Source organism: Suillus paluster (assembly GCF_016628075.1).
Source record: "Suillus paluster strain FC165 chromosome Unknown EDB91scaffold_31, whole genome shotgun sequence".
NCBI lineage: Eukaryota > Fungi > Basidiomycota > Agaricomycetes > Boletales > Suillaceae > Suillus > Suillus paluster.
The window spans coordinates 297135-319262 of NW_024537591.1; the positions used below are offsets into that span (position 1 = coordinate 297135).

General features: G+C 46.9%; 7 protein-coding genes across 7 annotated transcripts; 4 read left to right on the top strand and 3 right to left on the bottom strand.

Annotated features, from left to right (window-relative positions):
* Positions 1-1194: 1194 nt before the first annotated feature.
* Positions 1195-1686, bottom strand: EDB91DRAFT_1249197 (uncharacterized protein; the record flags this gene model as incomplete). The annotated part of the gene is made up of 1 exon (XM_041323039.1): positions 1195-1686. One exon carries the CDS (start codon positions 1684-1686, stop codon positions 1195-1197), a length of 492 nt encoding a protein of 163 aa, XP_041176499.1.
* Positions 1687-9545: 7859 nt separating this feature from the next.
* On the bottom strand, positions 9546-12206 carry EDB91DRAFT_1082692 (uncharacterized protein; the record flags this gene model as incomplete). The annotated part of the gene is made up of 11 exons (XM_041315521.1): positions 9546-9734; positions 9756-9818; positions 9840-9902; positions 9982-10577; positions 10626-10763; positions 10863-11019; positions 11071-11289; positions 11341-11433; positions 11481-11536; positions 11673-12018; positions 12069-12206. 11 exons carry the CDS (start codon positions 12204-12206, stop codon positions 9546-9548), a joined length of 2058 nt encoding a protein of 685 aa, XP_041176500.1.
* Positions 12207-12412: 206 nt separating this feature from the next.
* On the top strand, positions 12413-13168 carry EDB91DRAFT_1082693 (uncharacterized protein; the record flags this gene model as incomplete). Its single annotated transcript, XM_041315522.1, has 5 exons — positions 12413-12509; positions 12563-12818; positions 12843-12854; positions 12915-13015; positions 13068-13168. 5 exons carry the CDS (start codon positions 12413-12415, stop codon positions 13166-13168), a joined length of 567 nt encoding a protein of 188 aa, XP_041176501.1.
* A 643-nt stretch (positions 13169-13811) lies between these two features.
* EDB91DRAFT_1082694 (uncharacterized protein) lies at positions 13812-15450 on the bottom strand (the record flags this gene model as incomplete). Its single annotated transcript, XM_041315523.1, has 6 exons — positions 13812-14027; positions 14071-14300; positions 14353-14418; positions 14581-14684; positions 14740-15157; positions 15207-15450. 6 exons carry the CDS (start codon positions 15448-15450, stop codon positions 13812-13814), a joined length of 1278 nt encoding a protein of 425 aa, XP_041176502.1.
* A 667-nt stretch (positions 15451-16117) lies between these two features.
* EDB91DRAFT_1054444 (uncharacterized protein) lies at positions 16118-16309 on the top strand (the record flags this gene model as incomplete). The annotated part of the gene is made up of 1 exon (XM_041313832.1): positions 16118-16309. A coding segment is annotated over one exon (192 nt), but the record flags the coding sequence as incomplete, so codon positions are not given.
* A 99-nt stretch (positions 16310-16408) lies between these two features.
* On the top strand, positions 16409-17322 carry EDB91DRAFT_1237711 (uncharacterized protein; the record flags this gene model as incomplete). The annotated part of the gene is made up of 4 exons (XM_041321617.1): positions 16409-16447; positions 16485-16664; positions 16721-16848; positions 16986-17322. The coding sequence occupies 4 exons, from the start codon at positions 16409-16411 to the stop codon at positions 17320-17322; spliced, it is 684 nt and encodes a 227-aa protein (XP_041176504.1).
* Positions 17323-17361: 39 nt separating this feature from the next.
* EDB91DRAFT_1249202 (uncharacterized protein) lies at positions 17362-18534 on the top strand (the record flags this gene model as incomplete). The annotated part of the gene is made up of 3 exons (XM_041323040.1): positions 17362-17831; positions 17857-17906; positions 17957-18534. 3 exons carry the CDS (start codon positions 17362-17364, stop codon positions 18532-18534), a joined length of 1098 nt encoding a protein of 365 aa, XP_041176505.1.
* Positions 18535-22128: the final 3594 nt, after the last annotated feature.

The following is a 22128-nucleotide window of genomic DNA, read 5'->3' on the forward strand; positions in this document are numbered from 1 at the left end:
CTCTCTCCAGCACGACCCCATATCAACAACAGAAAGTGTTTGTTCAAGGTCCATGTGACACCAGTGATTCCTGCATCAGATGTGAGGAGACCACCAGTGCCTGCACACTTCAACAGTGTGCTGGTGATTGAAGATGAGAATGAGTACACTGGTGAAGGTATATCTGGTGAGCATTGAAAATTGGTGGTGGGCTGTTCTGACCTGCAACTTAGGTCTTCAAGTGGGTGAAGTAAGGGTCATTTTCAAGCTTCCGTCATCTCTCAGGAATTTTCCACACCCCCTGGCATAGATTCATTGGTTTTGGCTGCTTCAAAGCTTTGATGAAAATTTGCACAGCTTCCACCTCACCAGGTCTTCACATCAGCGTGGTCCTAACGCACTGGTGGTACCAGTCCATTAAGTTCTTTGCCCATGCCATCTTATTCCTTGGGTTGGTCGAGAGTCGGATGTGTGAGAAGAATTTTATCTTAATAGGTACATCGATTTGGAGTTGTTTGAGCGCTTGTCTAAATCCTAGAAGCTATGATACCATTAATGTTAACTATAGGATACTATATTGACTATGAGTTGCCGCACAAACCACATAGCTACTATGGGCATCATGGCGCGCTACAGTGCAGTATTTAGTGCTATGGATGATCTATGGATGCTCTGTTGTACTACCAAGGCTATGTAGCAATATATTACTCTGGCAGTGTGCAAGCTGTGTCTGACCTTTTTCCTGATGCATCTATCTCTATACAAGCAGGCAGAACTGGGTAAAGGATTAATACAATCGCGTGGGTCTATAATAGACAGACACTCTGCACAATATAAGTAAAGGTGAAATATAAGTGGGGAACTAAGTATCTTACCTCAGATTGTGCACACAAAGGCAAACATCTGAGGTAACAAGTCGAAATGGCAATAGCTAAATAGTTCGAGTGATCTTGTGAGTAAGTGAAACTTGGGATAATGGGAGAAGGTGCTGGCCATAGCACACAAAGGATTCAGTAGGTACAAAGCAAAAATGAATAACAAGACCAAACAATGGAAACATACGACTTGATGAGCTCAACCAATCAGAAGATACGAACAAATGATGGAGCACCACGGCTGCAGGCACACTTGCTCAATTCCAACACTGGGGTCTGAGTAGAAGAGCCACAAGTGGACAGCATGTTGCACCTGCTAGAGCTGGAACTTTCACTGTGGTTAATGGGGTATTCGTCGGTGGGTATACTTGTTTTTCTGCTCTGCAATTGTGCGCTCACACCACTCACATTTCCTTTTGGCAGTTTTGAGGTTCTGCCACAGAGCCTCTTCCAGGAGCTCAACATGCTGAGGGTTGATCCAGTGTCCTCCTTCAGGAAGCGGTGGAGTAGGGTTGTGATTGGACTTGGCAGGCACATTTTCCCCAACCAAGTCAGTGAGTGATGGTGAGGGGCCAGTGATTTTGGGCCTGTAAGTTTTCCCTTCTGAGAATCGCAGAGTGGCGGAGGAAAGGGACTGCATGGTGTTAAAGGCCAAAGCAAACTCCCCGTATCCCACAGGTGTTGCACAATCTGCGGTGGTGCCCAACCTCAAGTGAGCATCATACTCAAGGTACATGCAAATGATATTGACCACGACCAGGAGATCACCATCAGCAGTGGCATTGGTAAGAGTGAAGCAACATGCACCGATGCAAGTATGTAGTGGGGCCATTACTGTTAGGATTAAGAGAGCGCAAGGGGATATGATAAGGCCGAATGTGGTGGGCAAGTGATGGTTGAAAGTGCGATTGGGAGATGGGGCAGGTAGGCTTGTCATTGGTTCGTTACAGCCTGTGAACTGATTGAAAGATAAGTGTCCTAAGAACACTTGGGAGTCACCTGAGGGTGGCTTCCAATGTGAAGGTAAGGCAAGTGGAATACTGGGTGAATGCCTCATTGTTTCAGCCAGTCGGGCAACTCAAGATTATACGAGTTGTTTCAGTAGTCCTCCAATATCCTGTAGGGACTGATAAACTTAGGAGATAGTTTCCTGAAAGTTCCTTTAGGCAAGGATATATTTTTTGTCGAAATGTATACAAGATCACCCTTTTCTAGTGGGCTAGGTCTTCATTTCTTATTCGCCTCACGAGTCTGCTTGACTTGGGCGCTAATAACCGCGTCATGAGCCGACATGATAACGGCTTTTATATGCTAAGCAAAGATGCATACCCCTGGGTATTCAGAAGGCCCAGGGTTCTCCCAAATCGTAGTGCAAGGTAGTCACCCTGTGTTCATATAGAATGGTGGCAAGCCTGTAGATTCCAATTGTGCCATGTTGATGGCAAACTTGATCGCTGGTAGTCTCGCAACCAAATCCTGCTGGTTTGGGGCAATACAAGCTCTGAGCATTTGTCCAATAGTTCGATTGGCGTGTTCCATGGCTCCGTCTGTTTCTGGATGATACACACTTGACATTTTCAAAGTCACACCAATGAGATGATTGAGGTTAGTCCAGAAGTTACTGGTAAATAAGACATTGTGGTTGCTAATGATCACCTTAGGTATTCCATGGTGCTTATAGATTTCAGCAAACACCAATTCAGCCACATCCTTGGCAGTGTATGTAGTTCAGCTGGGCACAAGGTGTACTATCCCTGACAACAAGTCTATTATGACTGTTATCAAGTCATACTCAGCATCTCGATCATGAGATAACAGTAGGGGTCCAATGAAGTCAATTCCTATGGCCTCCCAGGGTCACAACACGACTGGAAGAGGATTCAACAATCTGTAAGGTTTCTGGTTGGGAGGCTTGGTCTGCTGACATGTTTTACAGGATGTACAGAAGGTTCATACATCTTGCGCCATAGTCTTCCACCAGACATGCTCCCAAAGATATGACAGGGTCTTATCTGCCACTAAGTGGGCTAATATAGAGTGCGCTTGATCAATTATGATCTCAATTAGTCGCTGTCCATCTATCTTACTATCAGGTATGCATAGGGGTGTCCTATCTTTAACTTGATTCTGATTAACCCATCCTTCACTTCAAAGTTCCTAAACTCTTTTGGTGCTTTGAGTACCTTTTTAAATAAGGTGTCTTCCTTGTATTGGTGCCTCATTTGGCCCAGTAATTCCATCTTGTGAGGGTATGTCACCGGAATTCTCATTGCTTCTTCCTTGTTTTTGCTTTTGCTTTCTTGAATTTCAGGTCCTGTCACCTGTACCCCCCTCCATTCTTGAGGCAGGGTCCTGATCCAGCAGATGAGGGTCACACAGCAAGAATTGCTTTACATGCCATGCAAACCCAGTACTTGCCCCACCCATGGGCAAACTCACCAGTGGCCCACCTGGAGGCATCTCTGATGTTGGCCCCAGCTGAGTGTCAGCCAGGATGCACTTCACAGTGCAGATAGCCACCTGCGAGCTCCATCGTGGAGTGGCCACATCAGCCTCAGCACCCACCAGCACTGGCATGCTCACCAAACCGGACCCATCCTCAGGTGGTGAGTGCTCATCATATGCAACATATTCGCTGACAGCGCGCACCGTCCCAGGTGTGTCAAAGTCACACATGCAGGACAGTGCATCTGGTAGCACATTGTGCGCCCCTGGCAAATATTCAACGGTAAAGTTGAACTCATCGAGTTTCTCCACCCACCGAGCCTGCCATCCTGACAAGTTCTTCTGATTCAGTATATAAATCAGACTTCTATGATCTGTGAGCCAGGTGAAGGGGTATCCTTACAATATGTCCCTATGCCTCAGCATAGTATCTACCCCTGCTAACATCTCCTGTTCGTGGATAGGGTAATTCCACTGTGCTGAATTCATCTTCACTGAGTAGAAGGCAGCAATCTTGGCAGACCTCCAGTCATGCGCTTGCGCCACCATGCCTCCTACCCCTGTGGGGCATGCATCTGTCATCATCCAGACAGGCTGTTAGGTACCAGTGCCAGCTCAAGAAGCAGAGGGGTCGGGGCTTGGCTTCAGCTCTTGCGCTGTGCCCTTAGCCAAGTATGTGCCCCAAATTTGGAGCGGGTCTGACGTTGTCTGACGATAGGACAAGTGGACCGCTTAGGTCTGTTTTGAGGGTTGGGAGGTAAGTGCTACTAGCGGTGGGCCGACTAGGAGCAGAGCAGAGAAGGCGGAGGATAATGCAGAGGGTGGAAAGGAGCAGGGGGAATATTTGATAGGGGCGGAGAAGCAAGGAGGAGACTTAGAGCATGGCTCTAAGTTGGAGCGGAGGGTCGGAGGTGACAACAAGATGAAACTTGTGTCCAGAGGAGGCAAGGTCCTACTGAGAATTCTCACAAGTAGTAACTGCAAGAAGACAAGTAATATTAAGACTGAGGAAAATATCTAAGTATAGGATATGTTATATACTTCTAAGTATGAAGTAGTGGTCAGGATAACTATGTTGTAAAGCTATGTACCAAGGATATAATTTGTAAGTATTTACACAGGTGAAGACATAAGTCAGAGTGGATATCAATATGTACGTGTCGGATCAGCAATTGGGCGGTAAGAGGAATTACCAGTGATCCGGGAGTAAGGGTCTATGTACCGAAGGGGAAAGTATATATCTAAAAGGGGAAAGCAGTTCCAGTTGAATGGAGATGTTATGGAAGGGGACCTGGTTGGGCAGTTGAGCGGAAGTGTAGGGGCGGAAGCGGATGATGATTGGACGGAGCGGAGGATGGATGGAGCAGAGGTGGTCGGAAAGCAGAGCAGATATTAATATCAGAGTGGTCGGATCAGGTATATGACACAGGCAGTTGATCCAACCCATAGGTAAGTGGCACCCAATGATGCATAGAGCAAGCATTGACATAATGCTTCACCTCCTCAAAGGCGTGCTGCTCTGTTTCTGTCCAATGAAACGGCACCGTGTCACCACACACAGCCGATAACACCCCCAAAGGTATGCAAACTTTGTGAATATTGTCCAAGAGGTACCCAATGGCCCCAATGAATCCATGACATAAATTGCAATTCACGGGCGCCTTCCAGGTCAGTACCTTGTCAACTTTGTCCAGGTCCATACAGATCCCATTGTCACTCATAATCCTGCCTAGGATTTTCATCACAGGGCACAGAAACTTTAGCTTCTTCTCACTCAAATAAAGCTACTCCCACTCAAGAATACGCAAGATTACCCATATGTGTTCAATGTGGTCCTCGAGCGTATCTGAGTAGATGATGATATCATCTAGATATACGTCCATGAAGATTCCAATGTATTCACCGAATAAGTGATTCATTATGGCCTGGTAGGTAGCAGGTGCATTGCAATCTCCTTGCTGTAACACATGGCTAACCATGTTCCCATCTGGAGTAGTCATAGCTGTCCATGATACGTGTTCAGGTATCACTCTGATTTGTTTGTACACGTCTTGCCCATCCATTAGTGATCAAAACTTCTTTCGTGCTACCCGACGCAGGATACCTTCCATTTCAGGTAAAGGAGAGCTAAGTTTTCGTGTATTCTTGTTCTGTTCTCTAAGATCAACCACCATTTGCAGGCGATCCGTCCCTGGTTTCCTTATAAACAGCATAGGGACGGTATTTCCAGCGCTTGTCATTTGCCAATGCCCTGAGGCTAAATAGGTGCGTCTCTTCTTGGCCCACTGGGGTCACATCTGTTCAGGGCACTGTGATGGGTGCCACAGATATATTTTCACTTCATCAATTAATGGGATGGTATGATTTATTGAATGGAGCAGCGGGAGCTTCATTTCAGCAGCCTTAGTACACAGCAGTCGCGCTAACTGTTTAAGGTACTCACAAGTTTTCTCAAGCTTGTCACTGACGATTTCTGCTACCCGTGACTCCAGGGTCATTACCCCTTCTCCTGCCAAGGCCAATGGTGTTGCGCTTCCCAGCACAACATGTGATGCATTGAACCCAACAGTCACGCTATGCTGGTATAGGAACAGAGTCCCCAGTATGAGGTCATAATTCTGTAAGTTGATCACATCAAAGTATTGGTTATAGTCCACACCCCAATACTGAAACCAGACAGTTGTCCCATAATTGACCTTTGATCTGGACCCTTGAACGGCCAGTTGAATGGTCAGAGGTTTCTCTAACATGGTAAGTTGTGCATCAAGCTGCTCTGCAGTTGTCAGCAACATGAAATCGGCTAATGAACCTGTGTCTATAAGTGCCTGAGCTGGTCGTTCATTGATGCACACTACCACTACAATGAGCTTTGGTATAGCACAGGTGAAATCGCAGGTTACCACAGCATTTCATTGCAACGATGGGTATGTTCCAGAGGGCACCTGTACTCCTCATACCCTAACCTCCCACAGTAGGCTTCCTTTGTTCAAGGCCTCACAGGTCCTCACTATCCTCCCAATGTCTATCCAGTCAGATATCACCAGCCAAAGTCCCTCTTCATTGTCTGATGGGAGACTAAACATTCTGGCCATCCTGTCATAACAGATGCCCTTCAGTGCCCTCATCTTGTGCTGTATTTGTCGCGTATACCATCTCTCTGGATCCCAGTGTCACCAACGCACTTTTTTTATTGGTACTAGGGTATGTAAGTTTAGCCTCTGATCATATAACAGCCAGTTCCCATTGATGGCTTTGTGACAGGTAAAACACAGGCACCAAGTACAAAAAGGACTCTCAGTGCACATTGGACTGAACTCACTTAGCCACCAAACCAAGCGATCTGATACAGGATCTCCCATTGGAGGTTTCCGATAGGTGTGTCTGTGATCCTGTTTTCTTAGCCAGCACCTTTCATACCCTAACTCTAAGCCCAGATGGATGAAATATGTGCTGTCCAAATGAAAGTGTGGGTTCTCCAAACTTGCACTATCAATGTTTGTCCAAATCTCAGGATGTGAGTGGTCGATGATTGCATACTTATCATCTGAGATTCTGAACACAGTGAATCAATCAGGATCACTCCAATCCATTTTCAGCCATTCGTCGCCCAGGTACTTGACCCCCTGAAGCAAATCGATAGCTCTTTGGGCTATCAGATCTCGAAACCCCTTTGGCCGTAAAAATCTTGCTGTTCCCGTCTCATCACCCTCAATGAGGGACTCAGTGGCATTCAAAAGCAACATGCCTACAGAACCTAGGTACAGTCTATCTTGCATCTCTGTTGTGTTTGCTAAACTGTGCAATCCCTCTGACAGTTCACCTTCCACATGGATCCCGAAACTGGGTATCCCAGGCAGCTTGCCAGGTGAGCTAGATTTTACATTCACTTTCTTGGGACAGCTCCGCAACAGATGACCCAACTCCTTACAGTTGTAGCAGTGTCCTTCAGCACTCAGGCAATTTCTCTCTTCAATACTAAGTGAGTCATTTCTCTGACCTATTCACATCTCACCCTTTCATTGAGACCCATCTCCTCCATAGCTGGTCGAGGGTCTTGACTGACAGGGTTCCCCAGGTGGGTTCAGGCGATACACTCATTGTCTCCCATCTGGATTTCTATCCCTTTGAGGATTTCTGATTCTTGGGGTTGCAGCTGCACTGCCTACTACAGTTGGTCCATCCTTTTCCTTTCGGGTGGGCCTCCTTTTGTGTCCCATTGTTACTGAGTGCACAATCTAGATTATTTCAGCGGCAGCTTGTACCTCCTTAAAGGAGGATACCTCAGAATTCAGTTCCTTTTTCCACAGCTCCTGCTGGATTTTCATATTCAATCCCATCCATAATTGAGTTACCCGATCCCGTTTGTCAATGTCCCCAATCATGTTCCATAACTCATTGAGTTCATAGATATAATCACACCCAGGTTTGTTGTTCTGAAAGCATCGTTTTAGCTTTTCATGTTGTTTAGTCCTAAAATTGATTGGGAAACAATAGTTGAACATCTCCATAAAGAATTCTCTCAGTCTCCAACGGTACAGATCTCCCGATACCTCTCGTATATAGAATTCATGTGCTTTACCCTTGAGGTAATGAAACAGTATAAACACTTTCTTCTTGGAGGTTACCTTACCATCCTCCATGTAGGCTGTTCCCTCGGTTATGAATCAATGAAAGGCTCAAGAATTGACAGTGCCATCATACACCATGGGTGAGCCCATTCAGTGTACAACTCCGTGTTAGACAGGCCAACCAGAGCCCCTTCAGTGACAAACTCCATATTATATGAGGCAACTGACGTGCATAATATCCCGTATAACACGGGCCAGCAGACCATGGGCCGATGATGAAGATATCCTCGATGTTAACGGATGGGCCGGGAGGGATATTATTACCGATGAATATGGGTGGGCCCATCTAGGTAATATGTAGAGTAGGATGGACATGTATATTATAGACAGGTGGGCTGAAGAGAGATGTATATTATATAGACGGGTGGGCTGATGTAGTGGTATTATTATATAAACGGGTGGGCCGGAGGAGCAGTTTATTATATATGATATAGACGGGTGGGCCGAGGTAGTAGTATATTATATAGATGGGTGGGCTGAGGTAGTAGTATATTATATAGACAGGTGGGCTGGAGGAGCAGTTTATTATATGATATAGATGGGTGGGCCGACATAGGTTATATTACATAGACGGGTGGGCCGAGGTAGTAGTATATTGTGTAGATGGGTGGGCCGACTTAGGGGTATATCATGTAGACGGGTGGGCTGAAGTAATTGTTATCATATAAACGGGTGGGCCAAGAGAGCGATTTATTAGATATTATATAGACAGGTGGGCTGAGGTAGTTGGATATCACATATACAGGTGGGCCCAGATACGTATCATATAGACATATGGGCCGAGGTGGTGGTATATTATATAGACATATGGGCCGAGGTAGTAGTATATTATATAGATGGGTGGGCCGAGATGGTTGATATCATATAGACGGGTGGGCGCAGAAGAATGGGTGTTATAAAAATCAGTGGGCTGAGATAGTTGGATAACATCCTAATCAGTGTGCTGATGTAGGCACCAGTACATACCCACTGTATGAGTGCATACACCTATCATCGACCACTGAAACAAGAAACACGAAACCCTGAATACAACATTTCATAAATTAGACAAATCACCAAGTACCTAATACCAAGTACCAAGTTCCGGGTAACTAATCCTGACGTCCAGGTAACTGATACCGACATCCAGGTAACATCCATCGATGTCCGGGTAACTGATATCGAGTTACGGGTAACTAATACCGACATCCGGGTAACTGATATCGAGTACCGAGTTCCAGGCATTGAGTGCCAAGTACCGAGTTCCGAGTTCCGGGCATTGAGTGCGAAGGACTGAGTTCCAAGGTCCGGGCATTGAGTACCGAGTTCCAGGCATTGAGTACCAAGTTCCAGGTGTCGAGTGCCAAGTACTGAGTTCCGAGTTCCAGGCATTGAGTTCTGAGTTCCAGGCACCGAGATCTGGGCATCGAGCACCGAAACACGAAACTAAAATACAACATTTTGTAAATTGAACAAATCACCAAGTACTGAGTTCCGAGTTCCGGGCATCGAGTGCCAAGTACCGAGTACCGAGATCCGGGCATTGAGCACCGAAACACAACTTGGTGCCCGGAACTCAGTACTCGATGCCCAGACCTTGGAACTCAGTACTTGGCACTTGATTCCTGGAACTCAGAACTCAGTACTTGGCACTCAATGCCTGGAACTCAGTACTCGATGCCTGGAACTCAGTACTCGATGCCCGGACCTCGGAACTCGGTCCTTTGCACTTGATGCCCAGAACTCGGAACTCGGTACTTGGTGATTTGTCTAATTTACGAAATACCCGGAACTCAATATCAGTTACCCGGATGTCGATATCAGTTATCTGGATGTCGGTATTAGTTACCTGGAACTTGGTGCTCGATGCCCAGAACTCGATATCAGTTACCCGGACGTCGATGGATGTTATCTGGACGTCAGTATCAGTTACCCAGACGTCGGGATTAGTTACCCGGACATCAGTATTAGTTACCCAGAACTCAATGATTTCATTCTTTGGGTATAGCAGAGGTACAATGCATTTCAACAACATTTACAGAAATATAACTACCAAATTATGTAGACATTTCAACCTCGCCCAGATGACCCTCATCACCACCTTCAACTTCAACCTTGACCAGATGACCCTCATCACCACCTTCAACTTCAACCTTCACCTCAACATCCATCTCATCACCAGAATCGTATTCTGGGACAAGGTTGCGTGGATCATCCGGCACCAAAATTGCTCCGGCAGTTGGGGGAGTAGGTGATGGGTCCGGGGCTGGTTGAACTTGGCTCGGCTCAAATGAAGGACCCTCGATGGCAGAGGGATCCTCAATTTTCGAGGGTGTGGGCTCCATCACTGCGATCGAAAGATCGATGAGAGGAGGGAGTGCAGATTGGGAGGGTGATGTCGTTCCAGTGACAGATTGATCAAGCAACAAAGACGTTGCAATTGCCAGAGTAGTGGGAAGGGGAAATGAGGGATGGCGTTCCATGGTTTCACGTTGAAGGCTCTCATGGAGCCTGCTAAGGGTATCAATACGTCTGCCCTGCTTGGCAACAAGATCCTTGAGAGCCTTGATGTGTCCGGCACTATCATGAATACTGATTGCCATGGAATGGAGGTCTGGCATGGGGACATCGAGAGCCACATGAGGCACGCGGGCACTCGAAGACACAATTGCTACAAAGGAATAAGATAAGATGATGATGAGAAATTCAAAAGACTTACGAGCTGGTGCAGGTGAGGGTGTAGGTGGTGGGGCGGGTGCCTTGACAGCAGTTATTGTCTTGCTGCGACCACACATCTTAGGCGCAGTTGCAACAGACCCACTGGCAGTTCTGGCAGCACCGGCGCCGGTAGCTCCGGCTACATTATGAGATTGGCTGCGGGTCTGGGCATTTGGTTAGGAGGTGGACAGAGCTTTGGAAGGTGTCCGGGACCTGGCCTTCTGGGTGGTCGACTTACCCTGCGACCGTTTTGGTGGACTTCTGAGGGTGACGGAAAAACACTTTACCTTCTTTGTGTTGCAGAAAACACAGGAGAGAAGGCCTTTCCCAGTCCTCTTGTCGAACCGGGTCGTGCAGGGCAACTCCGCATTGTTGCAAGCCCAGCATGGGTTGTTCTGTTTGTTCAGTTAGTTGAAGGATGCCCAATGAATTTTCAAAGTACTCACCGGTCCGGGAATGAGAATGTCATCTGTATCAATGACAGTTGGCGCCACATCTGGGGTGACCGCGGGGGTATTGGACACCGAGTCCGAGTGCTCGATGACCTCCGGAGGGCTTCCAGCAGGGCCATCGATGACATTTGGTGCCACCACCAGGGTGACCACGGGGGTGTTGGACATCAAGTCTGTCTGCCCGGCGATGTCTGCACGCCTTCTGGCAATTACCTGACGACAGTATGGATGACTGGGAGTGATGCGGGCATAAATTAGACATACCTTCGCAGGGCTGAAAGGTGCCTTCTTGGGGATTCGGGGTGAGACTGAGGTGAGACGATGAAGTAAGACAACCGGCCCTCCTTGTGCAGCCAGCTGCAAAATAATGAGTGACAACAAAAACAACAAACGGAATGACATACCTTGTCCATATGTTCGTCCTCGGACTCCACAAACTCGGCTGACTTCACAACCCTAGCTGACTTTGCCCTCTTGTGACTCTTCATTGCGGATTTTGGCAGTTGGCAGTTGGGAGGAGGGTCCTGAAATCAGGGGCGATTTCCTCTTCCTACTCCCGTCTGCCTCAGGTTCCGGGTCAGCATCTAATGCCTTACCCTTACCCTTATCCTTACGCTTCTCCCGGGACTCGTTGATAGTGCCAGATGATGGGCCGGCAATGCTGCCAGTGACGACAGGTGGGGAGGGAAGATCGACCGTGACAGTGTCAGGGGATTTGGGGGCATCGACCAGAAGATCGAATGTCCAGTCACCTAAAGCCTCCCATGTGGAGACCTTGTGGCGCCAGCTGTGCCTCTGGAGGTGACAATCATTATGGCCGATGCTGTGCCAGTCGGGCGAATCCTGGGGGGACACCTGCCGAACACGAAGTAACTCCTTGGAGCAGGACAAAACTATGCCCGGAATGCAAGGTGAATCCTCATGGTCCCGGATGGCCTTAGCCTGCCCGGACATTAGAGAAAACAAAAAGAAAAAAAGGAAAAACCACATACCACCAGTTCAGTGACTTGTGCTTTCAGAGCCAAGTGGCTGTTGCTGGGTGGGAGGAGCTGAGCCGCATGGACAATGTCAACAATCTGCCTAGTGATTGCCTTAAGTTCGGCAAAAGAGGTTTCAGCTGCAGTGGACATGTTGAATGATGAGAAAGATCTGTAAATCTTTGAATCAGATGTGAAATTGATGAAGTTTCAGAGGGAAAACAGGTAGTTGAACAGCCATGTAAAACTTTGTTGATTTGTTTGGCTTTGTTTGGCGATGGTTCAACTTTCGGAAGTTGCCGGACTTCAGTTGAACTTCAAGTACACAATCAATTATCGGTACTTCCGTCCCTCACAAGATGAATTCACATCCAACAGTCAGATTTAATGATCCTCTGGTGACTGAGTATTATTCGATGGATGTAGATGATTCAACACAGTCCCGGACATCAACAGGTAAGATCTATTTGTACTATGCCTTATCTATGTTTTTATCTTACATGCCTTAGATGATTTATACCTTGGGCCAGATGATGAAATAGAAGATGATTCCGTGTCTTCCAGTGGTCCGGGCGTGTTGGCTGCAATCCCCGGTACATTTATCACTTGGATATTACCATGCATGCTCACTAAACTCGTACAGATCAATTACCTCCAGGCTCAATACGATCAATCAGTTCAGTACATCGACCCAGACTTGTACCTTGGGCCTGATGAGGATCTGATTGATTGTGATGATGAGCCTGGGCTCTGTCTATGCACGGTGTGAGTCTCTGGTCGCATCTGAAGTTTCAATGTCATGTAAGTAAATTCAACACATTTTTCGATCAAAACTTAATTTATCTCGCAAGCGAATGAGAGACCTGCTGAACGCATTCCAGCACATCCAGAGGTCACAAATGAAGATTTGCATGCAATGGTTTGTGAGTTCCAGCCAATAGGGTCATTCAAACACTCCGGATGTGAGTATTTGGTATACTACTATATCTATCATTTTTCTTATTTTCCTTTCAGTGAAATCCCTTCAAGATAGACTCAGCAGCTACAAACAAGATAATGGAGGTCTTCCGGCCCCTTCCATACCACTACTCATTGAGGCCGAGCAACCATTTTGAATTGCTTGGGTGGATACATCTGACAAGCTCCGGAGGGCTGATGCTGAGCTACAGAGGCTGAGAAGAGCTGAACAGGCAAGCATCAAAATGCTCAAGGTGGTAGATTCCATGATTCGTCAGTGTGAAGAACGAAACCAAAACTAAACTTCTGAATTTTCGATACCATCACATGTAAAGTACCAACATCAGTAAAATACCGAATCTTCGATAACATAGTCACATCACATGTAGATTGCTGGAACACGGAGGTGTTACATTACTGCCATGTAGAATAAGTAATCTATCAAGAGTTCCGGGTATCAAGTTCCAGGCATAGAGTACCCAACACTGAATATTGAGTTCTGGGTATCAAGGTCCAGGCATCAAGGTCCAGGCATCAAGGTCCAGGCATCAAGGTCCGGGCATCGAGTGCTGAGTTCCGAGTTCCGAGTTCTGGGTAACAAATACCGAGTTCCGTGAATCAAGTACCTGTCTGAACCTCGATGCCTGGACCTTGGTAATCAATACCCAGAACTCAGTACATGGTGATTTGTTCAAATTACTCGGTGAACCACAGAATCTTTGACCACATTAACATCACATGTAAATTGAATACCAATTGAATAACATTGATAGTGACATATGAGACAATGGTACATGTATGTTACTTATTGCCCCTTGCTCTAGTAACTCTGTCAGATGGTTGTTGCACTGACTTACTCCGAGTTGTTCTCGCCGGTGCCTCAATCACATCTTTCTTCCCCCAGAAGCTCTTTGGGGCTGGCAGTGGAACTTCATGTTCAACATCGCCAGGGCCCTCAGCCTCACTCTCGGATTCAGTTGATGAATCCCGAGGTCTCCAGATCATCACCCTCTTCCGCTTCAGACGAGCAGGTGATTTCTCAGGATACAACGGAATCTACCATGTCGCCTTCTTTGTTCCTCCATGCCTTGAACAGGAACATCGGACCTTCACCCATCTTCTGCCGAGCATACCAGAAATTGAGCAAGGCGGTGGTATCCCAATTTTGCAACTTGGAAGGCTCCTTCAAGTTTACATCCGCCGGAAGATACTGTCTGGCCACAAAGTCATCCTGACTTTGTACGATGGCACTCCATGGCACTCCAGCCTTGTCAATCCCAGAACAGATCCCTGTACCCTACATTAAAGATATTCTCTTAGGAAGTTACGAAGCCAGACTCACTATAGTGCTTTGTAAGAAAAGCCCTCACTATGGCCTTCTTCTCCTCGAGTTTTGTTTCTGTGATGTCTGGAAGCAATGGCATCCCATCCCCATCCATTTCCAGATCGAACACTGATTTCTTCATTCTTTTTCGCCCTCCCTTCACCTGTCACCCTCCATCCTGTGCCTCACCACCTATGATCCGACGATCAATGAAATCATTCTCATCTCCACAGTGGGAACACTCACCGAACTGTTCCTGCGTGTACTCCTGCCAAACTGGCTCTATGTCCTCCCAGTCCTTAGTCTTCATGAAGCTGTCCCCATCCCCTAATGCCTCGTTGTCATTGTGCCTATGTGAAATAAGTTGAGACCAAATATCTGCGATGACAGATAAAATTCACTGACATCCTGAACAGCACCTCTCCGTGTTCATTCTTCCAAGCCGACAACACAAACACTCTCATCCCACATTGTCTCCACATCTCGTTCAAAAAGTGCTCCATATATACAGGTCCCTTCTTATGGGCGACTTGCGCCTGTGTCTCAGGAGGAGGAAAGTTGTTGGACCATTCTTTGGTGGTTTCTTTCGCCTTCTCCAACTCATCCTCGGACAAATCGGCCATGACCTTCTTCACCACAGCTTGATAATGCTTGAACATGTCTTGACCTCCTGGCTTTGCCCTGAACTCATCCTCGATCCTCTTTAGCACTTCCTCTCTGTTCTGCTGATAGATCACCTGCCTAGGTGTCCATTTCCTCCCATACTTAATCATGTCCTTCCTTTCCTTTTTTTCTTGTTGTTGAACAACCAAGTCTTTTACATCTAAGAGGCAGAGGAAGAATCAGACATGAAAAATCGAGTTTTTCAACACAACAAGGATGTATCACCTGCTTCCTCTTTTTCCATTGTCCTTGGTCGACCTTAGGAGCAAATAACCTGGCCGCTCGAGCTATGGCATTGAAAACTCCCCATTTCTCGCTCCTTTTTGCAGAAGTCCACTCAGGAAGGTAGTTCTTCAGCTCTGAAATTTTGTTTCCCGTGAGCTTCTGTGACTGTGGTTGATGTATTCTGTGTCTTCTAGAAGTCAACTGAGTGGAATGACCTGATCTTGCCATGGTGAATAAGATTGCAGAATGGGCTGAGGATAAGCAAAGTGGAAGCAATAATGGTTGCAAGTTCAACTTTGATCAATGCCTAACAGTTGGTTAATCTACCTATAATGGATGCAATGCCATTCATGGAAATGAATTGGTAATGAGCCAACCAAACTGCATAATACGATGATGGAATAACAATTTGTTTGACCTTCTGAGCTAATGCTTTCCTTGCAACATTAAAAAATAAAATGAAGATAGGTTGTTGCACCCCATTGCAGAAATCCCACAGGGTAGAAGCAAGGGGCAGCAAAGGTAGGAAGACATGGGTCAAGGTCCCACTTGCCAGCATGAGACAACATACCTACAGGTCCATGCCTAACTCTCCCCCTGGAATCACCGACACTTGAACCTGTTCAGGCCCCACCTCCTTGGGAAGACTTTCCTGAAGATACTTATGAGCAAGACCAAGGGTCATTTGAGCCCTTGCAACTCCCAAAAACAATGGCAAGTTCATGTAAAATGTTGGAATGTCTTTCAAATGAAAGCTAAGTATTAAAAAATGCAGAGTCAGAATGACTACCTCAGGCAATGGCTGCCAAGGCAGGAATCATATCTCCATCACCTCCTGGATTGAGAAGCTCCACCAGAAGATAGGAGATGCGTCATCTGCGATCAGGATGGGGTCTTCAAATGTCAAGATTGTCTTGGGGAGCCTCTCTATTGCACAGGCTGTTGCCGGAGTCAACATCATTGCAATCCTTTCCACTGGATCAGTCAATGGAATGGTCAATTCTTCGAGCAAAGTTGTCTGGCTCATGTTGGACTCGTCATATACCTCGGTCATGATGGCAAGCCAGTGTCCGGTAGTCACGGATAGGTGGGATTTGTTTGACGAAGATGAACAAGAAGACCACTTTGAACCTGAAGATCTACCTTCTGTATTCGGGACCCTGAGTTCCAGCCCAAGGAAAATACAATGGTCATCATTGACAAGTCAGGAGTCCATCGCCTCGAGGTTCAATGCTGTGATTGTCCCAATGCCATGAGTCCAGACATTCAAATGTTTTCGACATGGCTTTTTCCCTGCATCATTTAACAAGCTGAAGACCGTGTTCACCTTCAGAGTGCTAGATGATTTTCTGTTGGACAACCTCAAATGCGGCACCTCAGCGATGAACTATTACAGCAAGCTTCGGCGAATGACCTCGAGTGTGTTTCCCCACCTCGTTCCGGTAATACCATATCTACATCATCTGAAGCACATTATATTGACAAAGCACATTGCAAGGACCGATACAGAGAGCTTATGAGAGTCGCTCGACAGTGGAGGCAGTTAAAGTCTATGAAATGGCATGGCTTTGGGCATAGTTCCGACAACCCAAATGCCGGAGATCTCGCATTATTCTGCCCTGGCATGTCCTCAGCCCGGGATTAACATATCCTTGTCAGGGGATGAATCACTTGATGAGTGAGTCTCTTTCATTACCGAATCTACGTCGGCGATATTAAAAACTCCAAGCTGGAAATACACCCTGGTCATTTGTGATGGACAGAAATTTCAAAGCCGAACACCTGCATCCCATCAAGCCATATGATGAAGTATGGCTCTCCGATGGGTTGGGGTTTATGGTGGGAAAGGAAAGGTATCGAAAGCATCTTGAAGAGGCTGCTGACACTGTGGAAAAATCGAGCTGCAACAATCATTGGGCTGTCAATCAAGCAAATGCAGCTCGGCACAAGCTGGAGTCCACCGGCATCAGGGGAGTAGCCTGTGGCCGACACGGTTGCTTTGTCCCTCACTTGATGGTAGATTTCCAGAAAGGCGAAAGGCAAGCCGGACATGCCGTTCAACATTCCCGAGTTGACCATGCATCGTTTGCAGACAAATGAACATGGACTACTGCACTTTGTGAGGCTGCCCAGCACAACATGGATGGGATTACAAGGGCTGTCACCTTCTATGACATCAACTGTCAATACAACAAGCACTTGCGTGTTCAGGGTGGATCAAGGCCGATTTCTGACAATGGTTCCGGAATTGACCTGTCATTCCCGGAATTGGGCTGTGGCACATCCACTGGACATCAGGATAGCTGCTATGTCAGATATGCGTCGAATTTCATTGAAGGCATTGGTCGCATTGATGGAGAGATCATGGAGACCCTATGGGCACGTCTCAACCTGATTTCTCCTGCTGCTCAGGGAATGTCTTCCCCACATCGGAAGGAATGTCTTGATTTCCAGATGAACGATTCCAACTTTTGCAAGATGATCCGCATGAAGAGGACCCTTTGCCGGAAATACAAGCAGGCGAAGAATGGCATCGCCGAAAGTGGAAAGGCTTTCGACAGACTCGACGAAGCCTGCACCAGCCAACTTAAAGACAGACTGGTTAGCAAGTGAGAGGATCGCTCAGTCCAACAGAATACAAGATCCAGCTGCGATGGATATATATGAGATTAATATCAAGAAGGGTGAGATCACTCTGTCTCGAATCGAAAGTCTGAATTCATTTTGAACCCAGCACCGAGCAAAAAGGAGATAGAGCTTAGACTGCTGCAGGAGGGTAATGCCCGTCATGCAGCACCCTCTCGCAGATCTGTGGCAACATGGATATCAATGGGCCTGGCAATTGAAGAGGCTCAAATCGCATTGCACATTGAGGTCCGAAGAATAGGAAAAAGAACTACCGAGACTCAGAGATTAGACATTGCCCGGCAACGCGATCGTCTACAAGGCCAGATAGATGCATTCACTCAGACTGCTCTGACGCATCTGGGAGAGGGATTTGATGCAGATGACGACCCTGACGATTTGAATATAGACATTCTCGATGATCTCGATGATGACCTGGAGGATTTCATTGGGAAGTCCGATACATGGACAAACTCCCCCGAGCTCACTGTCATCCCATTGCCATCAAACCTAGGGGTAGATCGATCCAAACATTGTATGGCAGAGGATCTGATTCCGCTGGAGTTGTCGCTTCGTGAAGGACAGGCCAATGATGCCCTTCACAACCTCCGAATTCACTTGTGCAACAAGGCAATACTCTTCCGAACAACAGTTAGGCAAGCCAAATCTCAAGCATTGAAAACCTGAGCTTGGTCCCAGGTGACATCAGTGCAGCAGGTGGTGTCCCTCCATGCCAGCATATATACCAAGACAAGGAAGCAAATGATGAAACTTGAGCTGGGCCAAGACCAGCTGGAAAAATATAAACCCCTGCTTCAGGAGCAGCTCAAAGTCAGCACAGGCCGTCGGCGATCCTAATGCCCGAGGTCAGCGAAATGAGTCTCTCGCTTGGTTCTGGTCTATTGAAGTAGATTTGGGGGGTCCGGATCACTCGTGGAATGAGGAATGTGAGTTCCGGCTTGCTTGACAAATGCCTGCGATCTGACCGGACCCGCATGAAGTTTACCGAGTTCATTGGCTTCGGGCAAAGGCACTACAGGGATCGATGGAAGGAAGAACTGATATTGGTGGAATTGGAGATGGATTGGATGTGTAATTTCTTCTTGTGGAAATCAACGCAATGGGGCGACCGGATGAGGGAATCATTGGTGAAATGCCTTCCGGGTCATGCTTGCTACTCCGGAAGGCAATCCCAAATGTATTCATTACTGGCGCAGGATGCTCAGGCAGCGTTTCAAGACCTGCAGAGCATGTTAATAGATGCCCGAGATGAATGAATTATGAATATGTTCTGCTGATATATGATTCGATCCCAACAATTGAGTCTCGGCAAGGGGCCGGGTTCAGCCCATGTTGGAGTTTGAATTATTTTATCAATCCATCAGTGGATCCCATCTGAAAAAACCGTCATTATCATTGCTAGCGTCCTACTCCTGCATTGCCCATGTCTGATTTAAATTCACCTCCTGCATCCACTTTTGCACCTCCTGCATCTACTTCTGCCACTGAGGATTCTGGCAATGAATATAAACCCCCCACAATGAGTCTTGCAGATATTGCAGTTACATTGGCAATGGCTGCATTGGCAGTTCAAGCCTGTATCAGTCAATATCAGACGGAGGCTGCCTGAGAACAATGTTCCTTCGGCTCGGATAATCTACTTTAAAGCCGGAATCCAATGGGAGATCACTGTAAGCCATCAGACAGATGACTGTGGTTGGCAATATGCTGAGATTGCCAACAGACTTTTGTGACACCGATTCTGCAGTACTCAGCTGCAAGGAACATAATTTTGGTTATGCCACCCCCGATCACTCATATTCTTCACTTGTTTCCTCAGCTCACATGGAACGCGGTTCCAGACCACATCTTTTCATCCCACCTATCCAAGTTTCATCTGGTCTGAGATCACGGAGAACCCTCCCAGATCGTATCCTCCTATGATACTCCATGGTGGATGGGGGACACTACAATCCCTAACGAACCATGGCAATGGGATCAGGTAATAGATTCCTGTCACTTTCACTACCAGCATTGGCTAGTAAGCATTATACCCAACTTCCTTGATAGATCACTAATCCGATCTAGAGCGGTGTTGAGGACAATGGTTTCATCCTTCTGGAGCAGCTGGACAGCACCCTGGCTCCATCACTGGTGGGACTGAAGTGGATTAGGGAACACCTGGTGTCGTTGATTCAGGACCATCAGGAGGGCATCTGTGATAAGATGGTGGAGATTGATATGTACACTGACACCCTAACCCGGTTGAAGAGAGCCAGAGGGGATGATCCCTATTAAATGTTAGTGTATCAAATGTTCATGCCCTTAGATGTATGTTGTACAGATCTTTGACTCAATGTCGAGTTCCGGGTATCATGTTCCAGGAACCGAGCATCAAGCACCAAGGTTAGGAACTAACATAACTAAGGTCCAGGTGTCAAGTACCAAACACTGAACACTGAATACTGAATACCGAATGCCGAGTATTGACGTCCGGGTATCAAGTTCCGTGTATCAAGTTCCGGGTACTGAGCATCGACCATTGAGTTCCAGGTATTGACCATTGAGGTCCGGGTATCGAGGTCTGGGTGTTGAGTACCGACCATCAAACAGTACCGAGTGCCAAGTACTGAAACCCGGCATACACATTTTGTAAATTGGACAAATCACCATACTGAGTACTGAGTACTGAGTACCGAGCTCCAGGTTCCGGGTTGTGGGTGTTGAGTACCGAACACCATATACCGATTACCGACTTCCGGGTGTGCAATCCGGGTGCCAAATGCCGAGTGCCGGGTATTGACTACCGAGCTCTGAGTTCCAGGCCTCGAGTACCAAGTGCCGAGTACTGAAACCCGGAATACACATTTTGTAAATTGGACAAATCACTGTACTGAGTACCGAATACCGAGCTCCGGGTGCCAATGTCCGGGTGTCGAGTACCAAGCACCGTATACCGATTACCAGCTTCCGGGTGTTTAGTGCTGAATACCAAGTTCCGGGAGTGGAGTACCAAGTTCCGGGTATCAAATGTCAAACATTCGTCTGTTTGATGCTTGATTATTGGCACTCGAACATTGGTAATTGGTATTTGACAGTAGGTGCTATCACATGGGTACTAAGCTATGTGCCTGTTCTATCCTTGCCAGGATGGAGTATGTATGCGATCCATCCTAGCCCATCCACATGAGGGAATCCCGGCATAAATATGAACAGAATCCCTCATGTACCATGCCCAAGCAATTCTATCCCCTTCCACTTCATGAACCCCATGTCTTACAATCCTTCCTGAAAACGCGATCATACAGCTGGGCTTGTACATGAACTCTAGCTGAAGACTTGGCATACTCATGCAAGCATTCGAATAACTACCAATGGTGGTGAGAATATTGAAGCATTCAGGAATGGATATGTGGTCTCGATGATTGAGGGTTTGCTGATTGGAAATGACAGTGAGGGTGTTAAACACGGATGCCCAGTACTGGAGGGTCTCTGACATCCTCGGAAGATTCTTGCTTTTGGCTGATTGTCCAAGGCTTAAAAGGGCTCGTATCCAAGCCCAGTACTGCTCAGGATGCATCACCCTGAGTGCAGCTGATGCGATGGCTGCCAGCCTGGCAATGGCTTTGAGAATATTCTCAGAGAATGGTCCCTTCAATGAGGCAGATACTGCCGGGTCCGACAGATTCTACCGGATTGGTCAGTGTAACTATCGGAAACCACCATCTCATGAGATCCCACCTCATGCCCCTGTTGAAACCAAGCCGGAGATAGATTGATGCATCCAGGAGATATGCCATCATTTTCCGAGCTTGGTTTGAACCAATCCTGATTAGTTCGCCAACTCCCATCAACCTTTACACTTTTTGCAAGGCTCAGACTGAGCAAATCAGAGGCTGCCAGAATTTCCTTCTGGAGTTCCCATTTCATATTCCATATCCATTGAGTAACTATTCTACTCTAGATATTACCTAGATGGGCCCACTCATCTCTATCAAGAATAATATGCCTCTCGGCCCACCCATCTTCAATGAGGATATTATGACTTCGGCCCATGGTCTGCTGACCCATCTAAGACGGTGTATTATGTCCCTTGGCTGGCCTGTCTAAGATGGAGTTTGGTCACTGTAGTATGTGGAGACAGTTCTAGATGAACTGTCTCCCCTACCTAAAAGCCTCCCTAGTTGATAAAGGCTATAAACCAAACACGGTAAGCCTTGAAATGATTGAAAAGAAAGCTTTGCACACCGAGAGAGCATTCCTTGAAAATGCCAAGGATCA